At 39.8% G+C, this 23,754-nt stretch overlaps 1 protein-coding gene across 4 annotated transcripts in view; it reads right to left on the minus strand.

The window, feature by feature from the left end:
* Positions 1-23,587, minus strand: part of Nf1 (neurofibromin 1) — a 139,368-nt gene extending 115,781 nt beyond the window's left edge. For all 4 annotated transcript variants that reach the window (XM_071591045.1, XM_071591043.1, XM_071591042.1 and 1 more), the window contains exons 1-5: positions 23,447-23,587; positions 3,360-3,503; positions 3,047-3,230; positions 2,751-2,865; positions 2,480-2,586 (exon numbers count right to left, since the gene is read on the minus strand). In XM_071591045.1, coding sequence (XP_071447146.1) covers positions 2,480-2,586; positions 2,751-2,865; positions 3,047-3,230; positions 3,360-3,503; positions 23,447-23,506 — 610 coding nt within the window. In that variant the 5' untranslated portion in view covers positions 23,507-23,587. The remainder of the gene's footprint in view (positions 1-2,479; positions 2,587-2,750; positions 2,866-3,046; positions 3,231-3,359; positions 3,504-23,446) is intronic.
* Between the last annotated feature and the right edge of the window lie 167 nt (positions 23,588-23,754).

The raw sequence follows: 23,754 nt of genomic DNA on the forward strand, positions 1-23,754 counted from the left end.
ACGGATGGAGAAGAGGGCAAAAATTACTAAGGGGATTATCAGTTGGGGTTTAGAAAGGGAAGGAGTATGACCGATTCCATTGCAGTCATGAGATCACAGATAGGAAAAATGTAAAATGGATACAACCACTATGACTTGTCTTGTGGTTTGGATCTTGTGGTGAATGCACTCAACCAAGTAAATTGTGCACAGTTATTGAGCATATGATGGAGGATAAAAGTACATGGGCACTTATCATAAACCTGTATGTCTCAGACTGCACAAGTGGGTTGCACATGGAGAATCAGGATAGGCAAGGGCCTTAAACAGGATTGCCCTGTACCATCCAAGCATTTAAATGTATATGCTATGGAAATTGTAAAAAGGACAAGGGAAGGGCTGGAGTTAGGATTAGGAGCAGGTAAGAAACTCATTAAATCAGATAGATTTGTTGATTATCGAGTCATAGTTAGCCAAAATGTTTTAATGATTGCTGAACACATTACAGTTCCAGAATGACAGACATAGGATAAGAATCAATGATAAGAAAATGAATGTAGAAGAAAATAATGCTCTAGAAATAGGAAGGATACATTAAACATTAAAACTGTAAAGAATAAACTAAAGCAAGTGCCAGAACAGTTTGGCCATCTAGGAAGTGTTTTACATGAAAATGGGAAGAGTGGCAAGGGCAGTTAAAGGAAAAATGTATTAGGAAATAATAAGCTTTTTCAAGAAGTGTGAGTTATTTGTTAAAGATATTAATAAAGGATGTAGAAAAATTTGGCATGGAGTCGAGTTTTGCATGGATCCAAAACTTGGTCATTCAGGCAGAAGAACAAGCATTAGAGATTCAAAGAACTGCAGATGTCGCGACAGTAGCTTTAATGGAGGCATCCCACTAATGTACATCAAAATCCATTAATTTCAAAGTTAAAAAATCAACCCAGTCAAGGAAAATGATTTTTACATTTTGAAATGGAAGCATTTTTAGAGTATGGAATAGTTTTGAGATGTGGATGTGGAAAAGAATGGAAATATAAAAAGAACATTTGAACAAAGAAATACTAGGCATGGTAGGGGAGTAGAGCAAGTTGTATGGAAAAATTCAAAGAGCACACAAAAAGTGAATGTAGGCCATTTTGATTAGCAACAGAATGTTGTAGACTGTTATATATAGAGGGCAGAATGTTGGACCATTGAGGTACAGTTAGGAAAAGTTGAGACATGTTGAACGGGATGAAAGGCAGTACAAAGAATGAGGAGAGGAAGAATGGATTCTTATAGTGATAAAAATTGACAGTATTTAGTTTTGTGTTAAGCAGTGGCCAGTCTAAGTTTCCACAGTTAATTTACCTTGACTGATAGTCTATAGTTTATCAGAATATACCAAACATGCCTGGGAGTCACTATACGTTAAATCTTTCGTCATTAAACAAAAATTTTCCATCGAGCAATTTTTAATGTCGTCAAAGAAGAATATAGACCTCCACAATAATTTTAAAAATGCCATGGAATTTTTAGTCCAGCAAAATGCTTCCAAGGCCATTTTATAAGTCAATTTTACCCACCGAATTCCAAATGCGAGGGAAGTACAGCATTTAGGCAGAAGGATGGAATAAATTTATGGCTGAAAGGTGCACCTCAAAACTCTTGGCATCAACTGCTGCTGAAGTCTCAAATCTTAATTCTGTAGAAGACCCACTAAAAATATCAACCATGTTTCTAGAATTTACCCAGGAAAAGCTCATATAGTTTAAAACCTATAGTTTTTTTTCTAACATTGCAATTTAACCAGTTCCATATTTTCTGTTCCAGAGAAATCTATTTGTCTTATACCATATTCCACCAACTTTAGTACTAATTATTCTTTAAAATTAAAAAAGTTTTAAACCAGAATTTTCAGGTGATACTAGTAGTAAAACCATTTCAAGACTCAAATTGTAACAACAACCACCATCATTAAAAGCAGATAAGTTTCCACAGTCAGTTTTCAGTCAACAGAAAATAGAAATTCATTCAAGGGAAATAATTCAGACAATCACAATGTTTTCAAAGATATATACTAAGATATCATACCTCATTTCTCTTGTTCTGGATAATTAATGCTTGAATAAAAGGGAATCTATCAAATATCATGTTTATGAACATATTTCTCATGTAACCAGCTAATTCATGTTACTGGCAACCCTCCATTCCCCATACAAACCAGAAATAAGTAAGAGGCATCATGAATACAATACCTTTTATAAAATACATTGATTTCATTTGAAGGATCCATTCTGCTCCCGGGAATTACCATCACGTAGGTAGTAATTAACCCCTATGTGACAGTTTTCCCTCCGTAGCACCATAGATCCTTCATCAGATAGACATCGTGGAAGCCAAAGGATTAATTGATTTCATTTGATAGTTTTTCAGCTCTATCACTGAATGTGGGCCATATGCTTACTCAAACATCACAACAATCATCCATTGGGGTATTAAAGGAGATACTTACCACTTAATAATTTAGTTAGCCCGTGCACATTAACATTAATATGTTGAATCAACTCAATATCACTGTAATCTGGATTTTCATCATTGCATGCACTTAACTCCTGAAGCCTGTAGAAAAAGATTAGGAAATATTAGCGATGGTAAAGGAAACTTATTTTGACATAATTACTCTGACAGAGAATGAAGAGAGTGATACATTAAAGTAAACACCAATGTATTGTTATTTAAGTGTTTAAAAAACTAAACTCTCCCATCCACACAACCTAACTTACCGAGCCGATATCCTATTAAATACTGCATTGAAAAAGTTTAAACTTAATGCAAATAATACTTTGGATGCTAAATTTTTTAACTGTAATACATTTGGATTCTCATTGTTATGCACATCTGTAAAAAAAGAGGATTGGCAAAATAAAGCATTGATTTTTTATAATGTGAAGTATGCAGTTAGCCTAAAAAATTATTATTTTACACCATAAATTAGACACCAAGTCCTACAATTAAGCTAATGTCATTCATTTCATTGAAAAGAGAGTTTATTGTAAGTGAGATTTTTAATAAATATTACCTATGAACTGACAGATTTCCCGGAGCAAGAGCTTGACATTCATTGTCTCATCCAAACGTGTGGTATCTTTCGGCTGGCCACTCAAACATTTCTCTAATGTATCCATCACAATTAAGAGGGAATCATAGTAGTTTCTTTCAATATCTGGACCATGTTGCTTTGGTGCAGCCATTAAGGATGGATACTGAAAGGCAGTTATCACAATTCTATTTAACTTATATCATAAAACTACTTGCACAGAAGACAATCACTAGAAAAAAGATAAAAGACCACAATATCATCCAAGAGCAATAATTCTCGGAACGATTCTCACCATTTCATTGACCTTTTGAAGAATTTTGGTGAGGCCAGAAATAACTAGAGAAAAACGATACCGGCTTATTTGTATAAGGCAATTTTTATTCTGCTCGACGTTCACCCGTGAATGAGTGGTTTGAGGTCCAGTCCGGCATGGCAACTGAAAAATGAAAAGAATATTACGGTAATAAAAGGAAATATTACAAGTAAAATACGTTTTAAAAATTACACAAAGTAATGCTTTCTATTAAAATATATCAAGTCTTTCTCCCTCATTTTTCACCAGTTGAAATTTTACAGGTAAAATATGGATGCACAAAAACTAACACAGGAGGTGTTACTGTCAGCATTTCCTCAAAAACCACCAGCAGCTTCAAAAGTTACCAGCATCCCCACCCTGAATGTGTTCTCTTCATACACTGTAGGTCTTCATACAAGGTGGTGTTTAACCTCATCAAACAAACTCTACAATGTTACAATTAATTGTATCTTATACAGAGGAGAATTCTGGGGCAACACACAAGAAATTCAGTACAGCCATGATAAAAAAATCATAAAAACAGTAATCAACCCGAAGGTCGCTTGGGTAGGTGATGGCAGATTTCACCCTGTACTAAGCCCTATACGGCGTGTGAAATTCACACATCAGGGCAGGAGGGCCAGTTCCTTTCCCTGTGCCTGTTATGGTTTCGCAGGAAGATCTGGTACCCGAAAAATCACACAGCTTGGGTGGAGCTGCAGGTGCTAAAAGTGCCTTGCTCAGGAATCGAACCTGGGCCCCTCCGGTCAGTAGTCCAACGCTCTACCCCTTGGACTACCGCGACCCGTAATCATAAAATAAATTACTGCAAATTATGCTTAATGCTCACTACTTAAGGAATGAGGGGAGTGGTATTTTGCTTCTCCAAACATCTTCATTAAGGATTGGACAGTTCAGGCACCGATTCCAGTCGGTTCCTGCACCTTAGAACCAGAGGGTATTGAAAATCAACCATAAAAATTGTAAAAGTGTATGAAAGAAAAAACCATGAGTTATTATGAAATTGAGTCAACATGCTCAGTTCATAATATTTTGAATTTATATTAAAATTAATACTTTGTAAAATTATATAATGATTATATTTTTATTGGTATTCCAACAGTTAAGGTAGGTTTTGGATGGAAACAGCTTATACTATAGGGGTACAATATTATAAATCATTTACTCTCCCAAGAAAACACAATCACACATTCGGCACTGAAATACACCCCTCGTTAATTCCATTTACTTCCTTCCTCCCTTCATTCTGCCCAACACTCCTATCCTGTTTCGACCCATTCCTTGCTCGCCTCACGTTCTCCCCTCCATCACAGTCTTCAACAAGCCAGTATCAATAAAAATGCTCCACATCCATCTTCACTGCTCCCTTTGCATAAAGAGCAACAATCCCCTCCCATGCCTAGCACTTCTTCACTTGTTTTCCTTCCCGTCAATTTTACCTTTTCCATCCTTCTCCAAAGGCCAGACGTCAAAAGCTTCCTCGCAATAACTATTGTCTTGCTTCAAAAAGCACAATTTACTTTAATTTCTGCTACTACTGAATCTTCACCTGCACCTGAGCAGACTGAGACATGTACAGGTTGCAGGTAAGTCTCCTATCCCTACAATATACTCTCATTTTCTGTGCCACATTCATGTTTTCTACCCAATTGACTCTATTGAATGCCGTCTCAAAATATATTAAACAAACAAATATATCCTGATTGTATCCTTTGTTCCTCTCCATTGGTGACCTCATTACTGCTATGGCATCACGCAAGCCTCTCCCCTTCCTGAACCCAAACTGATCACCCATTCAGTATCCATATGCCCTGCTCTCCATCCACTTGATGATGATCCTCAGAACCACTTAATTTGTGATTGAAATCAAAGTTAATGCAGTTCTATATTCCTCATATACGGCTTTCTTTCCCATTTTTGGGTTGGGAACAAACACTGATCTGATTAAATCTTTCAGTCAAATTCCTCTCTCAATAAAGGCTACGAATTAGTCCATAAAACTCTTCCTCCCACGCCTTCCTAAATCCTTCCATGGGAATGTTACCTATCCCTGTGGAATCATTTGATTTCAATTACTTTTAATGCCCTTTCTATCTTAACATCAAGTATGCCTGGACGTAGCCATCCTTAAACACATCATATTCTTTTTCTACGACTACAGGGTTCGTCCGGAAAATAAGTGTACTGATTTTTTCCCGCCGCTCCAGGCGCGCCCAGCACCGCTCTGACGGGCTGCCATTGGAGGGGGGTATGTTGGCAAGCGACGCTGAAAAAGGCAGTCGGCTTTGAGCTGTGGTGTAGTGAGGAGCTCTGTTAACGCGAACCTCCACGCTCGACCCACGTCACGGAACGCGATGCCGAAGTTTTTGGAGCAGCGTTATTCAATCAAATTTGCGGTAAAGCTTGGGAAATCGTCCACCGAAACTGTCGGTATGATTAACCAGGCTTACGGGGAGTCAGCCATGTCCAGAAACATGATCTTTCGGTGGCACAAGATGTTCGTGGAGGGCAGAGAAGAGGTCGACGACGAACCACGGCCTGGACGCCCATCAACGACACTCACCGACGAAAATGTGCGACAAGTTCGCGATGTACTGAACTCTGATCGTCGTCTTAGTGTTCGGATGATAGCAGAGCAGTGTAATGTGCCAAAAACAATAGTGCACGAGATTATTAGGGAGCAATTACAGATGCGAAAAATTTGTGCAAAGTTGGTAACGAAAGTGCTCAGTGATGATCAAAGACTCAATCGTTTGGAAATCGCGACACAACTTGCGGATCACTGCAAAAATGATCCACATTTTTTAGAGAACTGTTCTGTTTCCGAAGATAAAGAGGAGTTTGAAAGGAACGCGATACGGGACTTTGGACGCCGTCAAAGAGGCCGTGACGACGTGTCTTCGAGAGGTTCCCGATGATGCCTTCACGGGAGCGTTCCAGGAATGGGAACGCCGCTGGAACAAGTGTATTGACTCACAAGGGTCCTATTTTGAGGAATATTAGCTTAAGATATGTAAGTGTAATAAATTTTTTTTCCTGAGCTCAGTACACTTATTTTCCGGACGAACCTGTAAGCCTGTACGCCTGATATCTAGTAGTAGTTTTGAGGGGAGGCGACCGACAGCTAAGGTCATTTGCGCCATAGGGGATGGACAGGAAAGGATGAAGGGTGGAGAGAAACCCGGCGTCGGCATTAGCCTACTCTTTACGAAAGGCGCCAAGGGGTCCGCGGCTTAACGTCCCATCCGACGGACGGCGTACTCACTCAAAGTGCCCTCCACAAAGCACCTCAAGTAGGGATCGAGATACCTCTGAAAAATATTCAACACCGCCGGGATTTGAACCCGCGCCCTCAGGGTGGGAAGCCAGTACGTTAGCCCCCGCACCATCTCGATCCCCGCCTGATATCTTTATCATATAATTCCTCAATATATTCCTTCCTCCTCTCTTGAATCTTTCCTGGTTAAACTAATAATTTTCCTGGCTCATTTATTACTATTTGCACAGATCCTTACTTACTGATTTCACCTTCCTGTGCGGTGAACTAATTTCAGCCTTCCTTTGTAAACATCCCATACTCTTGCACTGAATCTTCCAACCTGCTTCTTTCACCTTCTTTGTTTCCCGCCTAATTATTATTCAACTCTTTGTATTTCCTTCTACCTAACTCTGTGTTTACATTCTACCATTTCCTTCTCCCATCTTTTATCTAGTCATCTCAATGGCAAATCCATTGCTTTCTTGCCATGTTCCTATTTCAGGTTCCTTTAGTTTTATTCACAGCTTTCAGAATCCCTTTGTGATACTCCCATTTTTCTTCTATTGCATGCATCCCCATTTCCTCACTCATAACTTTCTTTACAGTCTGCTGATACTCCTTTCTTATCATCCCAGTCAATATTTGTATATTTCATTTCTTCAATCGCCCTCCCTATTTTAACCTCTTCAAACTAACATTACACTTCATTAGTAATAAATAATGATCGGAATCTGCTTCCACTCCCGGAAAATTGTGATAATTAACTACCTTGTGACTAAATCAATACCTAACCATATTATAATCTTACTAATATCTTCCTGAATTCCCAGGCCTTTTCCATGCACAGCTAAGCCTTTTGTGAAGCCTAAACCAAGTATTCATCATGATTAACTTCTGTCTCCCATGGAATTCCATTGCTTTCTCCCCATAGTCATCCTTGTTCCTAAACAATAGTACTCTACCTCACCACCACCTCTTCCTTCGCCTACCAATGCATTCTAATCCCCCATCACTATCAAATGTCACTCTCCAGGAACACACCCCATTATGTCCCCTAAGTGATTGTATAACCTATCGACTTCTTCCTCCCCATGATTGCTCGGGAGCAGGTAGAACTGAGAGATGACCTAGTTTATTGGTTCTGCTTTTACCTCTACTAATAATATTCTATTAGCTGATTGCTCAATGGTTCCTTCGCTTCTTCATACCTTTTTGTTCCATATGATTTTGTTTGATTTTTGTCAATATTAAAGTCACTTCAATAGGCTTTCAATTAGGCAGTAATTTTTCAAAGATTAAGAAGCATATAGATAATAGAAATGTCTATTATTGATACCATTTATCTAGAGCCAATGGGGAAGAACCAAATCGGTGCCACACACTGAAAAAAGTAGAAATCATCCTTAAATGATAAGTATTTGCAAGCACATCTGCTAACAAAATGGCAACAATGCAGCAGGTCACCCCAAATCTCTTCCCCTTTGATGCGGACAGCCCACAATTTACACCAGAGCCATCAGCACGCCTGCCTCTTTGAGTGGGCCAGAGTGAAATTTCCATGATCATGCACAGATTATGCATAGGGCTGTGTGACATATATTAAACGGGGGTCGATATTTTACTTTGAAGTCAAAAATCTTGAAGATTCAGGTGATCTTGGGTAGAAACGAAACATCGCTAAGAAATCACAAAGAAATGGCTTATTCCAGGATGCAGGAATTTAATATGTTACGGAGGGGCCTCATCTCAACTTTAGGTTTTTATTCTGGTAACGTTAAATTCAACTTGGAAGCAAAGATCCCAGGTACCAAGATTGACAGCAAGCAAGACTTTAAGGCAGACTTGGATGAATGGCATTAGCAGAGAGATTGGTAATAGATGAGTGAATATGAAAATTACGGTAATAAAATTACAGTGATAAATACCATGGCAGATGCTATCTTCCCAATACATTTACTTCTTCTTCATTCACCATTTCAATGCAATTTTCATATTTCAAACCATGAGTAACATTAACATGTTTTTACCATGAATTTGAATCTTAATGTGTCCCAAAAGTTTTTTAAAAACAAATTACATCTACCAGTCACAATTTATTGCTTTCAAAACACATCATTGATACAACAATGATGGAAAACTAACATATTTACATTTGCAAGTCAAGGATCGGTATGGTGCGGTGGCAAACATACTGACTTCTCACATCAGAAGCCCATATTCGAATCCCGGCGGTGGCAAATATGTTTCAGTGGTATCCCGAAAACAACTTGAGATGCTTTGTGGAGAGCACTTAAAGTGAATACGCCGTCCATCGGATGCGGATGCCTTGGCACCTTTCATTAAGAGTAGGGTAATGCCGATGCCAGGTTCCTCTCCACCCTACACCCTTTTCTGCCCATCCCTAATGGCGCAAATGACTTCAGCTGTCGGTTGCCTCCCGTAGAAACTACTACTACATTTTGCTAATTTTTTAGCTCATTATAAAACGTATTACAAAAAATCTTTTGATTTAACCCAATGCCATTAACATTTACACAGAATTTCCCATAGAAGATTAAGCCTTTTTGAGTCTTATGATTGATGATAAATGATGATAAACAATATTTTTTTCCCTCTGGGACTTCTACCTCTTAAGATAATACACTCCAAGTTTCAATGATTTTTAAGCATTTTAAAGGAGCAATTTTCCCTGGTTAATAATTGGCTGGTTAAGGTATTAATCAATCAATTAATACATACATTACTTAAGAGTTACATAATAAGGAATAAGCTTAGTCACGTCAAAGGAGAGTACCGAAGCTGAAGCAAGTAGAGACGCATGGTGAGCAGATCAATGTTGAATTTTTATTTATCCCAAGTCATTCTTGACAAAAAGTGTGAGCAATAGCATAAGCACGCATCACAGGGCCAATTCGAAATTAATTGACATAAAACACCTTTGACTAGAAAAATGTTAATAAATTTATACAAAATATTTCCCATTGATTTCCGGAGAAATTTCTCCAATTAATGTTATCACACCAGAGATGTGACAATACAAGTTTTCCTACTTGCGACTCAATAGCTTGAGTGGGAATCAAGAAAAATAGCACTCTCTGAACACTCCTATTCCTCTAGCCTCACACACGCAGCATTATTTCAGGCAACACCCAAAGGCGACTATAACACTGAAGCTCAATCCACAGGGCAATGCTTTAAACTTAGGATTTAGAAACTCTCACCCAATGCTCTGGATAACCATAAATATTCAACGTAAATGGTGAAAGAAGTAGTTTTAGGGGAGGCAACCGAGAGCTGAGGTCATTTACGGAGGAAGGGTGAAGAGAAACCCGGCGTCGGCATTAGTTTACTCTTAATGAAAGGCGCCAAGAGGTCTCCAGTTTTATGTATCCCATCCGACAGATGGTGTACTCAATCGAAGTGCTATCCACTAGGCACCTCTAGGAGGGATCGGGATACCAATTAAAAATATCTGCCGTCTCCAGGATTCGAACTCGGATGAACTCTGGGTGACCAAGTACGTTTGCCACCACACCATCTCGATCCCCACCGTAATGATTAGATGGTGATGGGTTAGATGGAGGAAGGGACTGCCACAGTGTCCATCTCGCCAGGCCTAAGCCGAATTATCATTATTAATGGCAAAACGAAGATTCAGAGTAGGTCATCACCGGTAAAATTTTGACTAGCGACACCTACATGATCATTCATAAATAAAGTAATATCTTCGAGAGAAGATTGAACATATTTTTTTATTTATTTAGATTTTTATTTATTTAGAGATTGGGGCGAGATTGAGACTTTATCGCTCCTTCTACCACATAACCCCCACATATTACATTAAAGAAAATTATTAACAACCAATACCTAGTTGGAGGGAAACCCGCCCGGGCGGGAATCGAACCAGCGACCTTTGCGTTGGCAGGCGAGGACGTTACCCCGCCCCCGACGAGGCCGAATATTAAAATAACAATAGAATGAAAAGTAATCACGATAAAAAAACCGAAAAGAAAGAAATGTTGGTCAGCAAGCGGGGGCAGGCCGCCAGCCCGAATTGAGTCAGCGTTATGCAACCTTGTGACGATCGTGCATTTGCGGGTTGCGTGGCCCACAGGATGCGGGAAAAGTTCCGAAAAATGGTCACGTCTTTTCCTACGAAATATTATGTTAGCCGCATGCACGTCAGATTGCTAGAAACGGGAATGCCTAGGCAAGCCGGTGTTGTCTGCTCGTGGAGCTCCCCTGCATGGTGAACAAAGGCTTTTATAATCGAGCTCTAATAGATTTAAATGTTTTGTTATTCTTGAAATCCCCTCATTACTATTATTGGTATACCACCGGTTCAAGCATGTTTTAGATGGCCATAGCCAATAAAAACGATGCATTTCCTTACTACTCCCGACAAAACACAACCCGACATCCAACACTACAATAAAACCCTCTTCAATTCCATATGCTTTCTTCCTCCTTTCATTCTGTCCAACTCTGTGCCTATCCTATACTTACCCCTTCCTCGCTTGCCCAACGCTCCGTCAGTCTTCAACGAGCCATCACTAATTGCAATGCAGCTCTGCATCCAACCTTCCTGCTTCATTTGGATTTAATGCATACATAATCCTCTCCCCTCCCAAACGCCACACACCCAGTTCCCCTCCATCTCTCCTCCTTCCCGTCCCTTTCATCTTCTCCATCCTCCACCCGTCAACAGCCTCCCACCTACCGTCATCGTTTTGCCTCAACGACCAAGATTCCGAGCCGCACATAACCATCTCCCCTATCCAAGTTTTCCCTACCTATTCTTACTAAACCTTACCCAACGTCGTCCCTCTCATAAATTCTCTACCTCGACAAATTCTTTTCCTAGCAGATTGCTTCTCCTACCCTCGCGTTTCCCTTCTACTCGTAATTTGACCATAATGGCCCAAAGCCCTTCCAAGATAGGTGAACTGTTCCAGCTACTCTAGTTTGAGATATCCCATTTAAAATTTTAAGTTAGCTTTTCTCTTTCTAGAAAACCGGAGGCCGTTGTTTTTGTTCACATTAATTCTCATCCCATACCTACTGCACTGATGTTCCCATGGGTTTAGCAATGCTTGCAACCACTAGGCTGCCTGGCAAAACAGAGCTTGATCTTTCGCAAACCTGATTTTATGAAATCTCCATTAACTTTAATTCCCATTTATTGTTTTGCAGATTGAATTCTATTTCTACGTTCCTCTCTATTAGTGACCCATTTACTTCTATGTCACCACTCGTGCCTCACCCCTTCCTCAATCTACACTGATCATCCCCTAAGTAATCATTTATCCTTCTCTCGGTCCTCATATTGATGATCCTCAGTAGCGGTTAACCTGCGAGCGAAATAAAGGTCATTCATTCTTCCATTGGTTCTAACATATGGCTGCCTCTCCCTTTTTTTGGCATGGGAACTAACGCTGATCTGATGAAATGTTCCGACCAAATTCCTCCCTCATAAATGATACCAATTAGTTCATGAATATACTTCCTCTCAAGTTTTCCTTCTGACAGAATTTTATCCATCCCCACAGCCTTATTACATTTCCATTCCCTTGATGCCCTTTCGACCTCGTGTCTGGACCGAACCTACCTCCTCCTACGGTACATTCTCGCTCTACATTTAAACTTGCTGGCCGAATACATAGACATACATATCGGTATAAATATATTTCCGACTACATATAGAGGCACGTAAGTTGCCACATAGGCCCTCTTCGTAATATTTCCAGTCTCTTTTGAAACTTTCATGGCGCAAATAATAATTTCAATGGTATATCTTCAATAGCGGGCACAGATTTTCACTTCTTACTGCGTGGCATGCATTCTCCTGCCTCTAAATCGCGCCTATTTTCACCCTTCCTACGCACTCTTTCCTCGCTATCCTCGCACTGCGTCTTCCACCACGCTTCTTTGCTCTATTCGTTTCCCTCCTCAGGAAATTATCAAAAAATAGCCTTAATATTATAAAATGACAACGTATTTAGGCGCCTAAATGAACATACTTTCTTAAAAGAATGAATTGAAGAACAGACATTATTATACTAATCCTAATATTCTACCAAACTAAATTTCACAAAATGAATTATTATTTGAAATACAATTTGATAAAACGATCTAACGTAAAACGGACATAATCCCTCATCAAATGTTTATGAGAAAGTTCAATAATATTGGGTTTTTCAACAGAGACACATATAAACTTAATTATCCTCTTCGACCCTGTTTCCACCCTTCGATAGCCTATTATCATTTTCACTCTCACGGCCAAACATGGCAAGACATTTCAATTGTGATCACTTCCCTCGAATGAAAACTAAAGCATAAATAAAGTATATGAAATCAAATCGAACGGGTAAATTGTAGGATGATGCAAAAGAAGGAAGGGAGGAATGAAGACACGAATAGAACTCCATGTATGGTTGACACGGTGAAAGAAATAAGGACGCTCTACAGGCTAAATATAAAAGAAGATAGGAGGAATTTCGAAGAATTGAGACCACGGGAAATAAAATGGCAAAGCTAAATTGAAGTGGCCGAGGAAAAATGCATATCGATGGAACGAATATACAGAATTGTAGGATGCGAATAATTATACAATAGGTACGGGACTTCAGGTGACACTTTACGAGCACGTAGAAGTATAAGAGTAGATTTCAAACTAGAGAACAGAAAAGTAAATATATTAAAGGAAGAAAAGGATACACTGAACACATTGAAAGAATTCACCGGCTAGATACTTAAAACAAGAGAAAAAATTATAACCTGGAAATATGGAAAAGGAAGTGAAAATTGTGCAGCATGGTAGAGATGAGATCTGCTGTGAAAGGAAAGAGGAATGACGAAACGTCGAGAGTAGACGATAGAGAAATTGAACGTGGGTTCATAATATTGGATTGAATCAGGAGCGGTGAATTTAATAACCAGTTAATAACGAACGCAATATCCAGAAACGGAGAAGGGAATCGTAGCAGGCATCGGACTATTACTATGATGGAACAGGCAGTGACGACATTGTTGCGAGTTATAAATATGAAAGTTGTAAGATCGATAGAAATACGGGGCCAAAAACAGGCTTGGGGGAAATACACGTAATTAGTACAAAGATGAAGGTTATAATACCTATGATGAAAACACATGGAAAAAATATTCAACGTATGTATTAAGAGGAGGTAATTGATTGCAAGCGATGGAAAGATTGCGGAGATTCTAGAAGGCAAGTAAGTATGCTGGAGGTGAAAAAAGCTCATTACGAAAGTGCACAGGAAACGATCAGCAGAGAGACAAAGGGAGTGAGCACAAGTGAGAAAAGAATTAAGTCCGTCGGATTTGCGGATGAGATGAGCTTGTTTGGAAAAATCATGTGGGTTATGAAGAGAACGTTGAGATGTCCGTGAGAAATGAAAATGCACACACCGGAAATAAATCCACAGAACTCAAGTCGAAAAAGAAGAACAGACGATCATCTATGCGCGGAGAGAGTGAAAACTGGAATAAGATCTCAATAAGATGCAAGCTCCCAAGTAGAGAAGAAACTATGCAGACATTTCAAAAAAATGACTTTAAAAAAACGATCGTTTAAATTGGACGAATTGTAATAAAAAATAGATGACAGCAGGTAGGAGTGTGACGGCAAGCGTAACACCCAAATACACGTACAGTGGTGGTTGTAGCAAAGAGAAAGGTGAACACCGGGATTAAATAAAACTATGAGCACGGTAAATTCTTTCAGAAATAAAAGCATGGTGGCAAGCAGGAACGCTAAGTTGGGATTTCAAAGGCGTTGTTACAGCAAGGTGTTTTCCATAAACATGGACGCTACTGAGAAGAGGAAGCGAGAGTATTAGCGAATTTGGAGACGGGGATTCGGGTAGAGGCCAAACATAAGATAAAAACCTAGAGATGGAAAAAACTGTTGAACGGGAAAGAAAGAGAACTGAAGGGTATGCGCTGAAAATGAGAAGGTAATGACCCCTGGAAGACGTATTTCAGGGCGGGGTGAAAAGGTGAATGCCAGAAAATGAGTGAATATTTATGAATGGAATAGGACGAGAGCGGAAAATAGGGAGAGAGAGAGAAAGAGACGCATTCCGAACCATCGTCGACCGCACGCCGAAAGCAGGCCCAACTGCCATCTTGAACCTCAAAAGGAAGCCGGAAATCGCCAATGGGTTGTGAAGTTGTTGAGTGCATTGGAAAGTCAGTTCGATTGACAAGGGCTGAGAATGAATACAAAAAAGACTAATTTGAAGCGATTTTTGAGAAAAAGGAAAGCTAAGTTAAATATTAAAATAGTAGTTAATGAACTACAGCAGGTGGAACAGTTTACTTATCTCGGAAGTGTTTTGGACTAAAATGGCCAAAGTGGGTGGGGACTAACGAGAGCATAGAAGAAATGAGCTAGGAAAAGAGTCTTTCACGGGGAGGAGGGAATTAATGACAGGAACATTTGAGTAAAGATATTGAGAGAAGATGAGTCAAACTTGGATAAGGGGAATGGTATCGTGCTTTGCTTAAGCAAGCCGAGAGTCGAAATTTATTTTTGGCATGTGGTGGTAGACAAGCCCTAGGTGGAAAACCCATCTAGGCGGGCATTGAACCCGCGACCTCTAAGTTGGCAGGCTAGCACCTCACCCCGCCGCCTTAAGTAAGCTTAAAGAATTAAGCACGACATGTAGCGGTGAAAATGCACACATTTTCCACTACCACTATATATTAATAACAGTTATAGGTGAGGGAAGGTCGCTTGCCTAGGCTGCATTTTGTCACCGGAAAAGGTATCTATTATGCCCTCAAATGTTCTTTTCGAAGCTAGTGAAATAGAGAAAAATGTAGTTTGCGTCTCAAGTAATTACTTCTCTAAATACCTCACGTTCACTGAATTCAAACGAGGCAAAACCAATCAAGTACAGAAGCTGTAAAATAGTGATGAACAAGTGAGATGGGGCAAGGAATTACCGGGTCGCGAATGACACTAGATTTCATATTTTGGTAATGTACGAGTGTGAAAAGTGTTCCTTTCCCGTTTTGTCATGTTGATAGAATAGAGAAGAGGCGCCAAACTAATACATGAGAGAAGGGGTTGGCGAGGAACTGTGAACGTACGGGTGAATTGTTTTGACAAGACTCATCAAAATCAATACTAGGAGCTTCATGAGCTTAAATATATATTATATATATTATATATATATATATATATATATATATATATATATATATATATATATATATATATATATATATATATATAACATTATATGAATACGACTGAAATGATGTAAATGTCCACGGAAAAGAGCCACATGGAAAGAATAAGTATAATAAGATACATTTCCCTTGATCATGACCCAAAAACAAGATTTTATGACGTGCCTAGTCTGTGACGAACGGCGTGAAGGTGGTACCCGCTCTCATACCCCGAAGAATAAACCTTTACTTTGGTTTAAAATAACTGTAAATCCGACCGGTCCCACAGAAGAGAAATACTTCATCAATATGGCTGATTTTAAAACAGCAATTGGTTTCACTAACTCACTGCTTTGGAGAGAAAGAGAGAGAGAGAGATCCAAGAGGGGCCATATGAGCTTGGACTTCATCCGTAAGCCCACTAGGCGTACGGGTTTTTAAGGGTAACAGATAAGGGCGGAGATTAGCCCACTCATAACGAAAGCTTCTCTCCATTCAAGATGTCCGATTACCATTTCTCTCTCTACGCAGAGCGTGCCGCACTCCGCTTTCGTTGATGTGTCATAAAGTTCCTTCGGAATTTATGGCTTTTTACACCATAACATTTTGAAAAACATTTACGTCTAAAACCGCAGACAAAACTAGGTTTGCCGCATTGCCTTATTCGTTATAATTTGGAGGGAAGAAATCTCGTCACCACTTCTTATCATTACTCTAAATTCAAATTAATCGATATTCTTGTCGAAAAGCTTTGCTTAAATAGTCCCTTCCTTTTCACTCAACGAGAAAAAGTATTCCTTTTCGGGTATTATCTTTGCCACTAACTTCGGTGCGTGGGACATACGGGCAAGCGTTAGGAGGAGTTTAAATTTGCCCATCCTCGCCTTGCTCGATACGGTGATTCTGACAGCTCAATCGTTTCCATTTTTTCGTAACTACCAGATGTCAGTAAGTCAGTTTCGTCGCGAGTTACCTCCCTTTTCTTTTGTTGGTCCCTTTGACACTGCTCCAATTTTAGACTATTTTCAAGAGGCATTACAGTATTGTCGCCGAAGTGTCATTGAGTTCACTGTAGTGATAGTCCATTTCTCATGATCTCTCCAAGCTCGGCAAAGTTTTGTAGCACTTCAAACAGATTTTTTTGATTCTTCGCTGAACTGTCTTTCGAATAATTTATACACTCGTTATTTTGTTACGACGGGGCGCTGAAAACAACTCCTTATTACATAATAATGGATTCATAACTGCGAACTGCTAAACACTAAAATTACATTCAACATATTTAGGCGAGATGTAGTGGAAGTTTGTCATTATGAGAAAAAATGTGTACTTTCCCACAGATTTATTGTAACGTACACGCGATTCAGTTAATCGAACCAACTTCAGGTAGAAGACAAGATTCAACAGGTGATACATCATGAATGTTATTTTAAACGACAATATTTTTGTCATCCACTCTCCTCTCCTAAGAATCCCGTTTCCACAGCAAACAGTGAAACTCCCTCTCCCCTATTGACTCCACCCTTTGCGTATTTCCCATCCAACCACCCCCTACCCTCCACTCTCAGCATGCGTCGAACAACCCTTCCCTGATAATGTCCTCCTTAATATCACTCGTACCTCATCCCTCCCAATCCCTACCACGCCCCCTTCCTGCTCAATCCTTATTTATTTTTCCCTCCTTCCTACCGCCAGGACACAAATTACCTGTCCACTCAAATGATGACCACAACGGAATGGTTTGAGGCGTCACTTTGTAGAAGTGATTAATATAGGAAAGGAGGGTGCTTTTTTCTTCCACACACAAATTGTTATTCGTAACCTAGGTTTCGATTTGCAGAGATGATGACTTCGCAAGTCGAGGCCTGGGTCGTGAGTGTTGGATTGTTTGCAGAGGAGCGGAGTGTTTTCTTTTCCGAAACGACCCTCCCACCTTACTCCTTACTCTTTTTCTCCCCCCCCCCCAATTCCTCAAATGGGTATAAATATGATGCATCACATGTTGAATCTTGTCTTGTCCCTGAAGATAGTTCGATGGACTGAAACGCGTCCTGCGTTACAATAAATCTGTGGAAAAGTGCAAATTTGTTTCTCATACTGAAATTACAGATAAAAACTAACTGATCTTTTAAGGCCATAAGTAATAACAGAATTCTTTTGCAACGCAAAATAAGAAAAATATACATATATATTTTTAAGCACATTTTCCTAGCATTGATAATAACAGTTTCAGCGAACTAACAAATAGGAACTCCGAAACGAAGTTAAGTAATGTTGATACAATAAGCAAAAACGATGAGTTTGCATGAAAAGTAACTTCCGTCAAAAGCACACTTTTTAAAATGATTTTCATGATACATGCCACTAAAACAAGTTACCTCCCTAATCCAGGGCGAGGACGACAATTAATCCCTAATGACCGACAGCCAATAACACAGGCGGAATACATATCACATCACAGACCAGTTAGGGTGATTAGAGCAAGAGGACAGACTTGCATCACCCCATCATCTTTCAAACGCTCCTATATCCACCATCTTTCATACGTCGTTATGATTTCTAAACAGCTCTCTCTCTGTCCCACACACACTTCTCCACTGCCCAGCATATTTTCCCCATCCTGCTCCGTATCCATATTTTAAAAGCCTAAAATCTCGTTCATCGTCTTTTTCTACAGACCATGTTGCGGCTACGCTTCAGGTCTGTCTCTAGAAATTCCCTGCTACGTCTTTGCTTGGAGAATCCGACATCAATTCCCACCTCTATAAATTATTCTTCCGCTACCTTAGTTCCACTTAAATCTCCTCAACCTCAAAATTTCACTTGAAATACTTCCAAAATGCGTTAAGTGTACCAACTGTTCCCAGTAAGCAAGGCAATGACGGGGGTGTGGGAGGAAAAGAATGGGAATTTTAGGAAATGCCGAGATCCAATCAGCCATTATGAAGACCTTGCGAGAGGTCCCCGAAGACGACTTCCAGGGCTCGTACCGGTCATGGCAGAGTCGCTAAAGAAAATGTGCAGAGATCTAAGGACAGTACTTTGAAGAATTTTAAGTATTTGTGCAAATATGTTCAATCAATTACTTTGGAAAAAAATAATTGCATTACTTTTGGAAAGCACCCAGCATGAAGGGCGACAAAAAGTATCATATAAGTAACCGAAATATGTTATATTGTAAGGGAAAAGAGATTTATATTTTAAAGAAATGCGTCAGTAGTCCACGCCGCCATGCAACAGTTCTCTGGTCCACTTTTAACTCGAGTTGTTCGTTCGTCTTCCTAGAGCAATGTAATGAGACAGGCGTTAAGTAACATTTGGTTTGGCGTCGATGGGTTGGGAAGGAGAGGGTCGGGTCAGAGACCATAAATATGCATCGCGCAATAACACACGGGCAGGCCGGGAGGCAAGGGTCGCCGCACTTATTCCTGAGCTCATAATTCCCTCGCGGCTTTCCCGGGCGGCGTCTGGAACCCAGCCCCGCCCCTAAACAACACACCGCGCGGCTAGGGCTTCCTTGGTTAGAATCCTTGGTGATGGCTGATTGGAGGCTGGAAATGCTGAAGAAGCGACGCATGCCAGCGCAAGCTATGACCACACAAGGCTCGTTCAATGTTCAATGAACGTTTTTTCTACCGGCCGGGTCGACCTCACTTCAAAAGGTATTCCAAGCGTTCTCAACGACGAATTACGAAGAGGATGAACTTCGCTTCATCCGTTTCTTTCAACATCGATAGCCTCAACGAAATTTTCATTATGTTTTATGAACCCTTATATTTTTTTACCAAAATAAGGCCAGCGCGACGTCGTGGATATAAATTTTCATCCTAAGCTATCACACATTTTTGAATTGCGAGTTACCAACAAATGAACGCTTCGCAATTGTTAATCGCAATCCTTGATGGCTTTTATTTCCAAGGATATGTAGCAAAAAAATTATTTTCTGAAAATGAGTAATATTTCTGCATATATGACTGACGTCCGAACAACCCCTGCCACAAGCCCTTGCGACAGATTGCGGGGTCGAGTGTATATGTACGTAACAGGAAAATACCGCTCGTTTGAATTATCTACCTTAAGTTGCTTTCGCTATATCCGAGCATTGATTAACCATGACTGAGCCTAACAAGAAAATAACAGCAATGGAGAGAGATGGCTACAGTGATAAGGCTCCGCCTTTTGTTGATGATGATTAAGAACCTACTTGTACAAAAGAGACACATTTTCTATAAAAAACTAACTGATTTCCAGACGCACTGAGCCTTTTCTTTTCCTTTGAACTTCGATCATATTTTCTTTTACTGTGCGCTCAAAAGAATAAAGTGTTTCGGTGTCGCGTGGTTGGCGGCCGCGACATCATTGGAGGGAGCGTAGCACAGAATGAGAGAGTCGTATTCAATTTATGCGTCTTTTATTTAACCCTTTAAATCTGGTGTGGTCGTAGGCTCGACCGACGGACTCAGAGGCAGGGTATCGCGTGAGGAAGGGGTTATGGATGGGGTCCTGCGACGGCGACATACCTTGCCGTTTTTTAAGCGGCTTTATTTTTCAGAGGTCGCCTAGTTGAGCTTATGCTCTATGTCACAATATTTAGTTCCTATATCTTCCTGGAGCACCACCAGCGTCGTTGTATTGCTCTCTTTTTATTTATTTAATTATTTTTTCGCATTGTTTAGGTCCAGGAGCGTCTCGCTTCATAAAGCATCGCGCCTTCGGGGGGAGGGTCGACTGCAAAGTAGCTACATTGTAGCAACAAGGGAATTGGGTTGCGGACATTGCCTTGCCTTGGTTTCCGAGAAACCCGCGCTACATCACCATACATTGTCTGGTATGCTGAAGGGTACTCCTTGGGAGAGTTGACCGATAGTGGGGGTTTCCGAGAAACCCACACTACATCGGGGCCACAGCGAGAAAGTATTCTATTTATTTCTCTGATAAATCCACACACGCCTTCGAGTCCTCATGGAATGTCAAACGATAGTGAGGAATAACGTACAATATTGAATAAAAATTATGCCAGTAGTTCTGAGGTTAAATGATAAAAATTAGTTCTTACCATAAGAAAATATTACATTTTTGCATGAGACTGAATAAAAAGCATTCGCATCTTCAAAAAAATACATCTCAAACTAATAGGCACACAGATAAAAAAAACCCTTTACCTTTTCCTGAAAAATATTGACATTTTACCTCCATAAAACGTAGTGCAAGCCCCTGAAGGCGGTTAGATCTTACCCGAAAAAAGAAACATTGCGATTAAGTAAACGACTGAAAGCCTTCCCCTAGTAAAGTGAGAAGAAAATATTCTAACCATAAATTTCGACAAAAGGCCGAAAAACTTGGCTTTGAAGAGGGTATTTCGAAATAAAAAATTAAAAAACTGAAAGGGAAATCAAATAAATTCTATAACAATCATGCGTGATCACGTCCTTACCACACACAACAAAATATCTACCTCCAAAACAACTTGACACCAACAGCTTCGGGAGAAAAACTGAATAAAGCTTGACAGTGGCATTAATACATAGTTTTCTATTTACGGAGTTTTTAGACTAGGGATAAATTAGAAATTGAAGATTTCTTCTTTAATCCATGCAATAAATCTTAAAGTGAAACCCAAGCTCTCGAGTTTCACTTTCTCCACATTTTCTTACTTAAAAACGAATGTATACTTTCTTGCAATGCATAAAAATAGTGGCTTTCAATTTAGCTAACACACAAGTTTGTTTGCTACACAATTTTAATCTACACAATACCACGCAGGGCGTATGGCAGTGGGTGTCGGGCACCAGTCATATATGTATAAATATCCATTAATTAATTAATGTAAAGTGGCACACCCATGAAAACACATATATTCCTACGCATATCATGCATTATTGATGTGTGTGTACTAAATCATTAGATGTCGGTCTCTAAGTAAATATACTCGAGAGCATGAAATCGATTCCATTAAGATTGTGTGCGAAGGAGGTACGAGAATTTGAATACGTCAGTGTTTCTGATTTTTTTTTTCTGGCTGTCTAATCTTCCAATGCAAGGTGGAGTTATACTAATTATCTCGGAGTCACCAGTAATCTCCGGTGTTCCGCACCTCACATATAGCCTTAGTACGGCTTGCTCTCTCTGTGACCCCAGGGACGGGCACCCATCCTATACCTCCAGCATTCCCGACACGTTACCCTTTTCCCGTAGCAATTTTACTCATGTCTTTTGCTTTACTTGCTTTTCTCTCTTACCTTTTACGCTTAACTCTCATAGAAATTAACACCAACAAACCTGGCGAAGTAACTTTTTCCGATGCCTTCATTAGGGTTTCTTCCGTGGGTCCCAAATACTTGCCGCGTATTCCAATTGAGGTCGAAATAAAGCAAAGTAATACCTCTCTAATACCTTTTCATTTCCGCGTTCAATAAAAAAACTCGTCTGGTGAAACATGGGTTCTTATAGGCTGACGCGCATATTCTCCTCTTGTGTACTCCATGAAATGTTTCATGTACGTGTGGCAATTATTCCTCAAATTGCTACTCAACCAAAGCGATTATTAAAACGAGTTTCACCTAATTCGGAATTACGCATTATAAACGGAAAGCTCTATGATTATAATTATTTCCAAATATAAACCCGCAAACCCTGATAAAAACCTGCTGGTATTAGAAAACCACTTATATCAGCACGGTCATGTTCAGTCATATTATCATCACATTGCCGCTGGACGGCATTTAAAGAAATAATAAATGTACAATTCATATATCACGAATGGAAAAGGCCGCAGATCTTGAATGAATCACGGTACTCCGATACTTCCATTCATGCAGCTCCTCCACATGACAGCTGGAGAGCTCGGCCCACTCAGAATATTGGTAGGAATTTATTGATCTTGACTCCATGGCAACCAGCCTCACAGAGGAAAAGCTCACGTAACCCCCAGTCATCCCCCACCCTCACCCCAACGCCCACACCCTCTTCTAGACATTACGTATCGACATATACGATCAAAAGCATCAAATTTACAATAAAGGAAGTGAAATTAATATGAATTATCTCATTCGTATGAATTTATACATTGAATCTCCAAACACTTGGTTCAAAATAACATTTTCGACGGCTTTAGAAAATAGCAGCAGGGTATCCCTCTATTGCCGTAGAGAAGAAGTGAATGACAGGACTCTTTATTCATTCCTCAAAACCATTATGAATGAAAATTATTGCACAGAGCAATATCAATGGACATCCCGAACAAACTTTTTTTGGACTGTCATTTAATTTCTAACAACATAGATACATTAAATGTTGAATTAAGGCATCCCTCTGGCTAATATCGTCAAGTTTGAATATATTTTCAACGACAGAAGAAATTAAACATCTCCGGTGAATCGAATCATGTTAGCGGGATATGATTATTTGACAACACTAACAGGAAAAAAAACACGCCACTACATAATTTTATGTGTTATGATGTCCTAGGTTTATTCAAGGACGTGAGTATGGCACTGTATTACTCGAGAGTCACCTGAATTCACGAATAAATAAACTTCAGGGGAGTATGCGGCACAGTCGACATCAATGAAGATTGGGTGAAGAATGGTAACAAATCGCTCACCTGATCTTCAAATCTGATGATTAATGACGACACCCATTCCACGGGCTTTTGGGTAGCCATTGTATCGGTAAATATCCCACAAAGAGTGCACAATTGAGCTCACATCATATTATCTTCCGCCATCATTCGCTCGCTCACACCGCCGCCTTCACCGTTTAGAGGTCGCATCGATCGCTTCCTGTGCTCAACCCACACCGCAGTGAAATAACCGCTTAAATAATGCAAGAGCCGATCATTTGTAACTCGAACTTCATTAATTTCATCAATAAAAATTAAAATAAGTAAAATATGTATTTAAAAGAACTAAA

Source organism: Hetaerina americana, unplaced genomic scaffold (genome assembly GCF_022747635.1).
Source record: "Hetaerina americana unplaced genomic scaffold, ioHetAmer1.1.p SCAF_40, whole genome shotgun sequence".
In the NCBI taxonomy this organism is placed as follows: domain Eukaryota; kingdom Metazoa; phylum Arthropoda; class Insecta; order Odonata; family Calopterygidae; genus Hetaerina; species Hetaerina americana.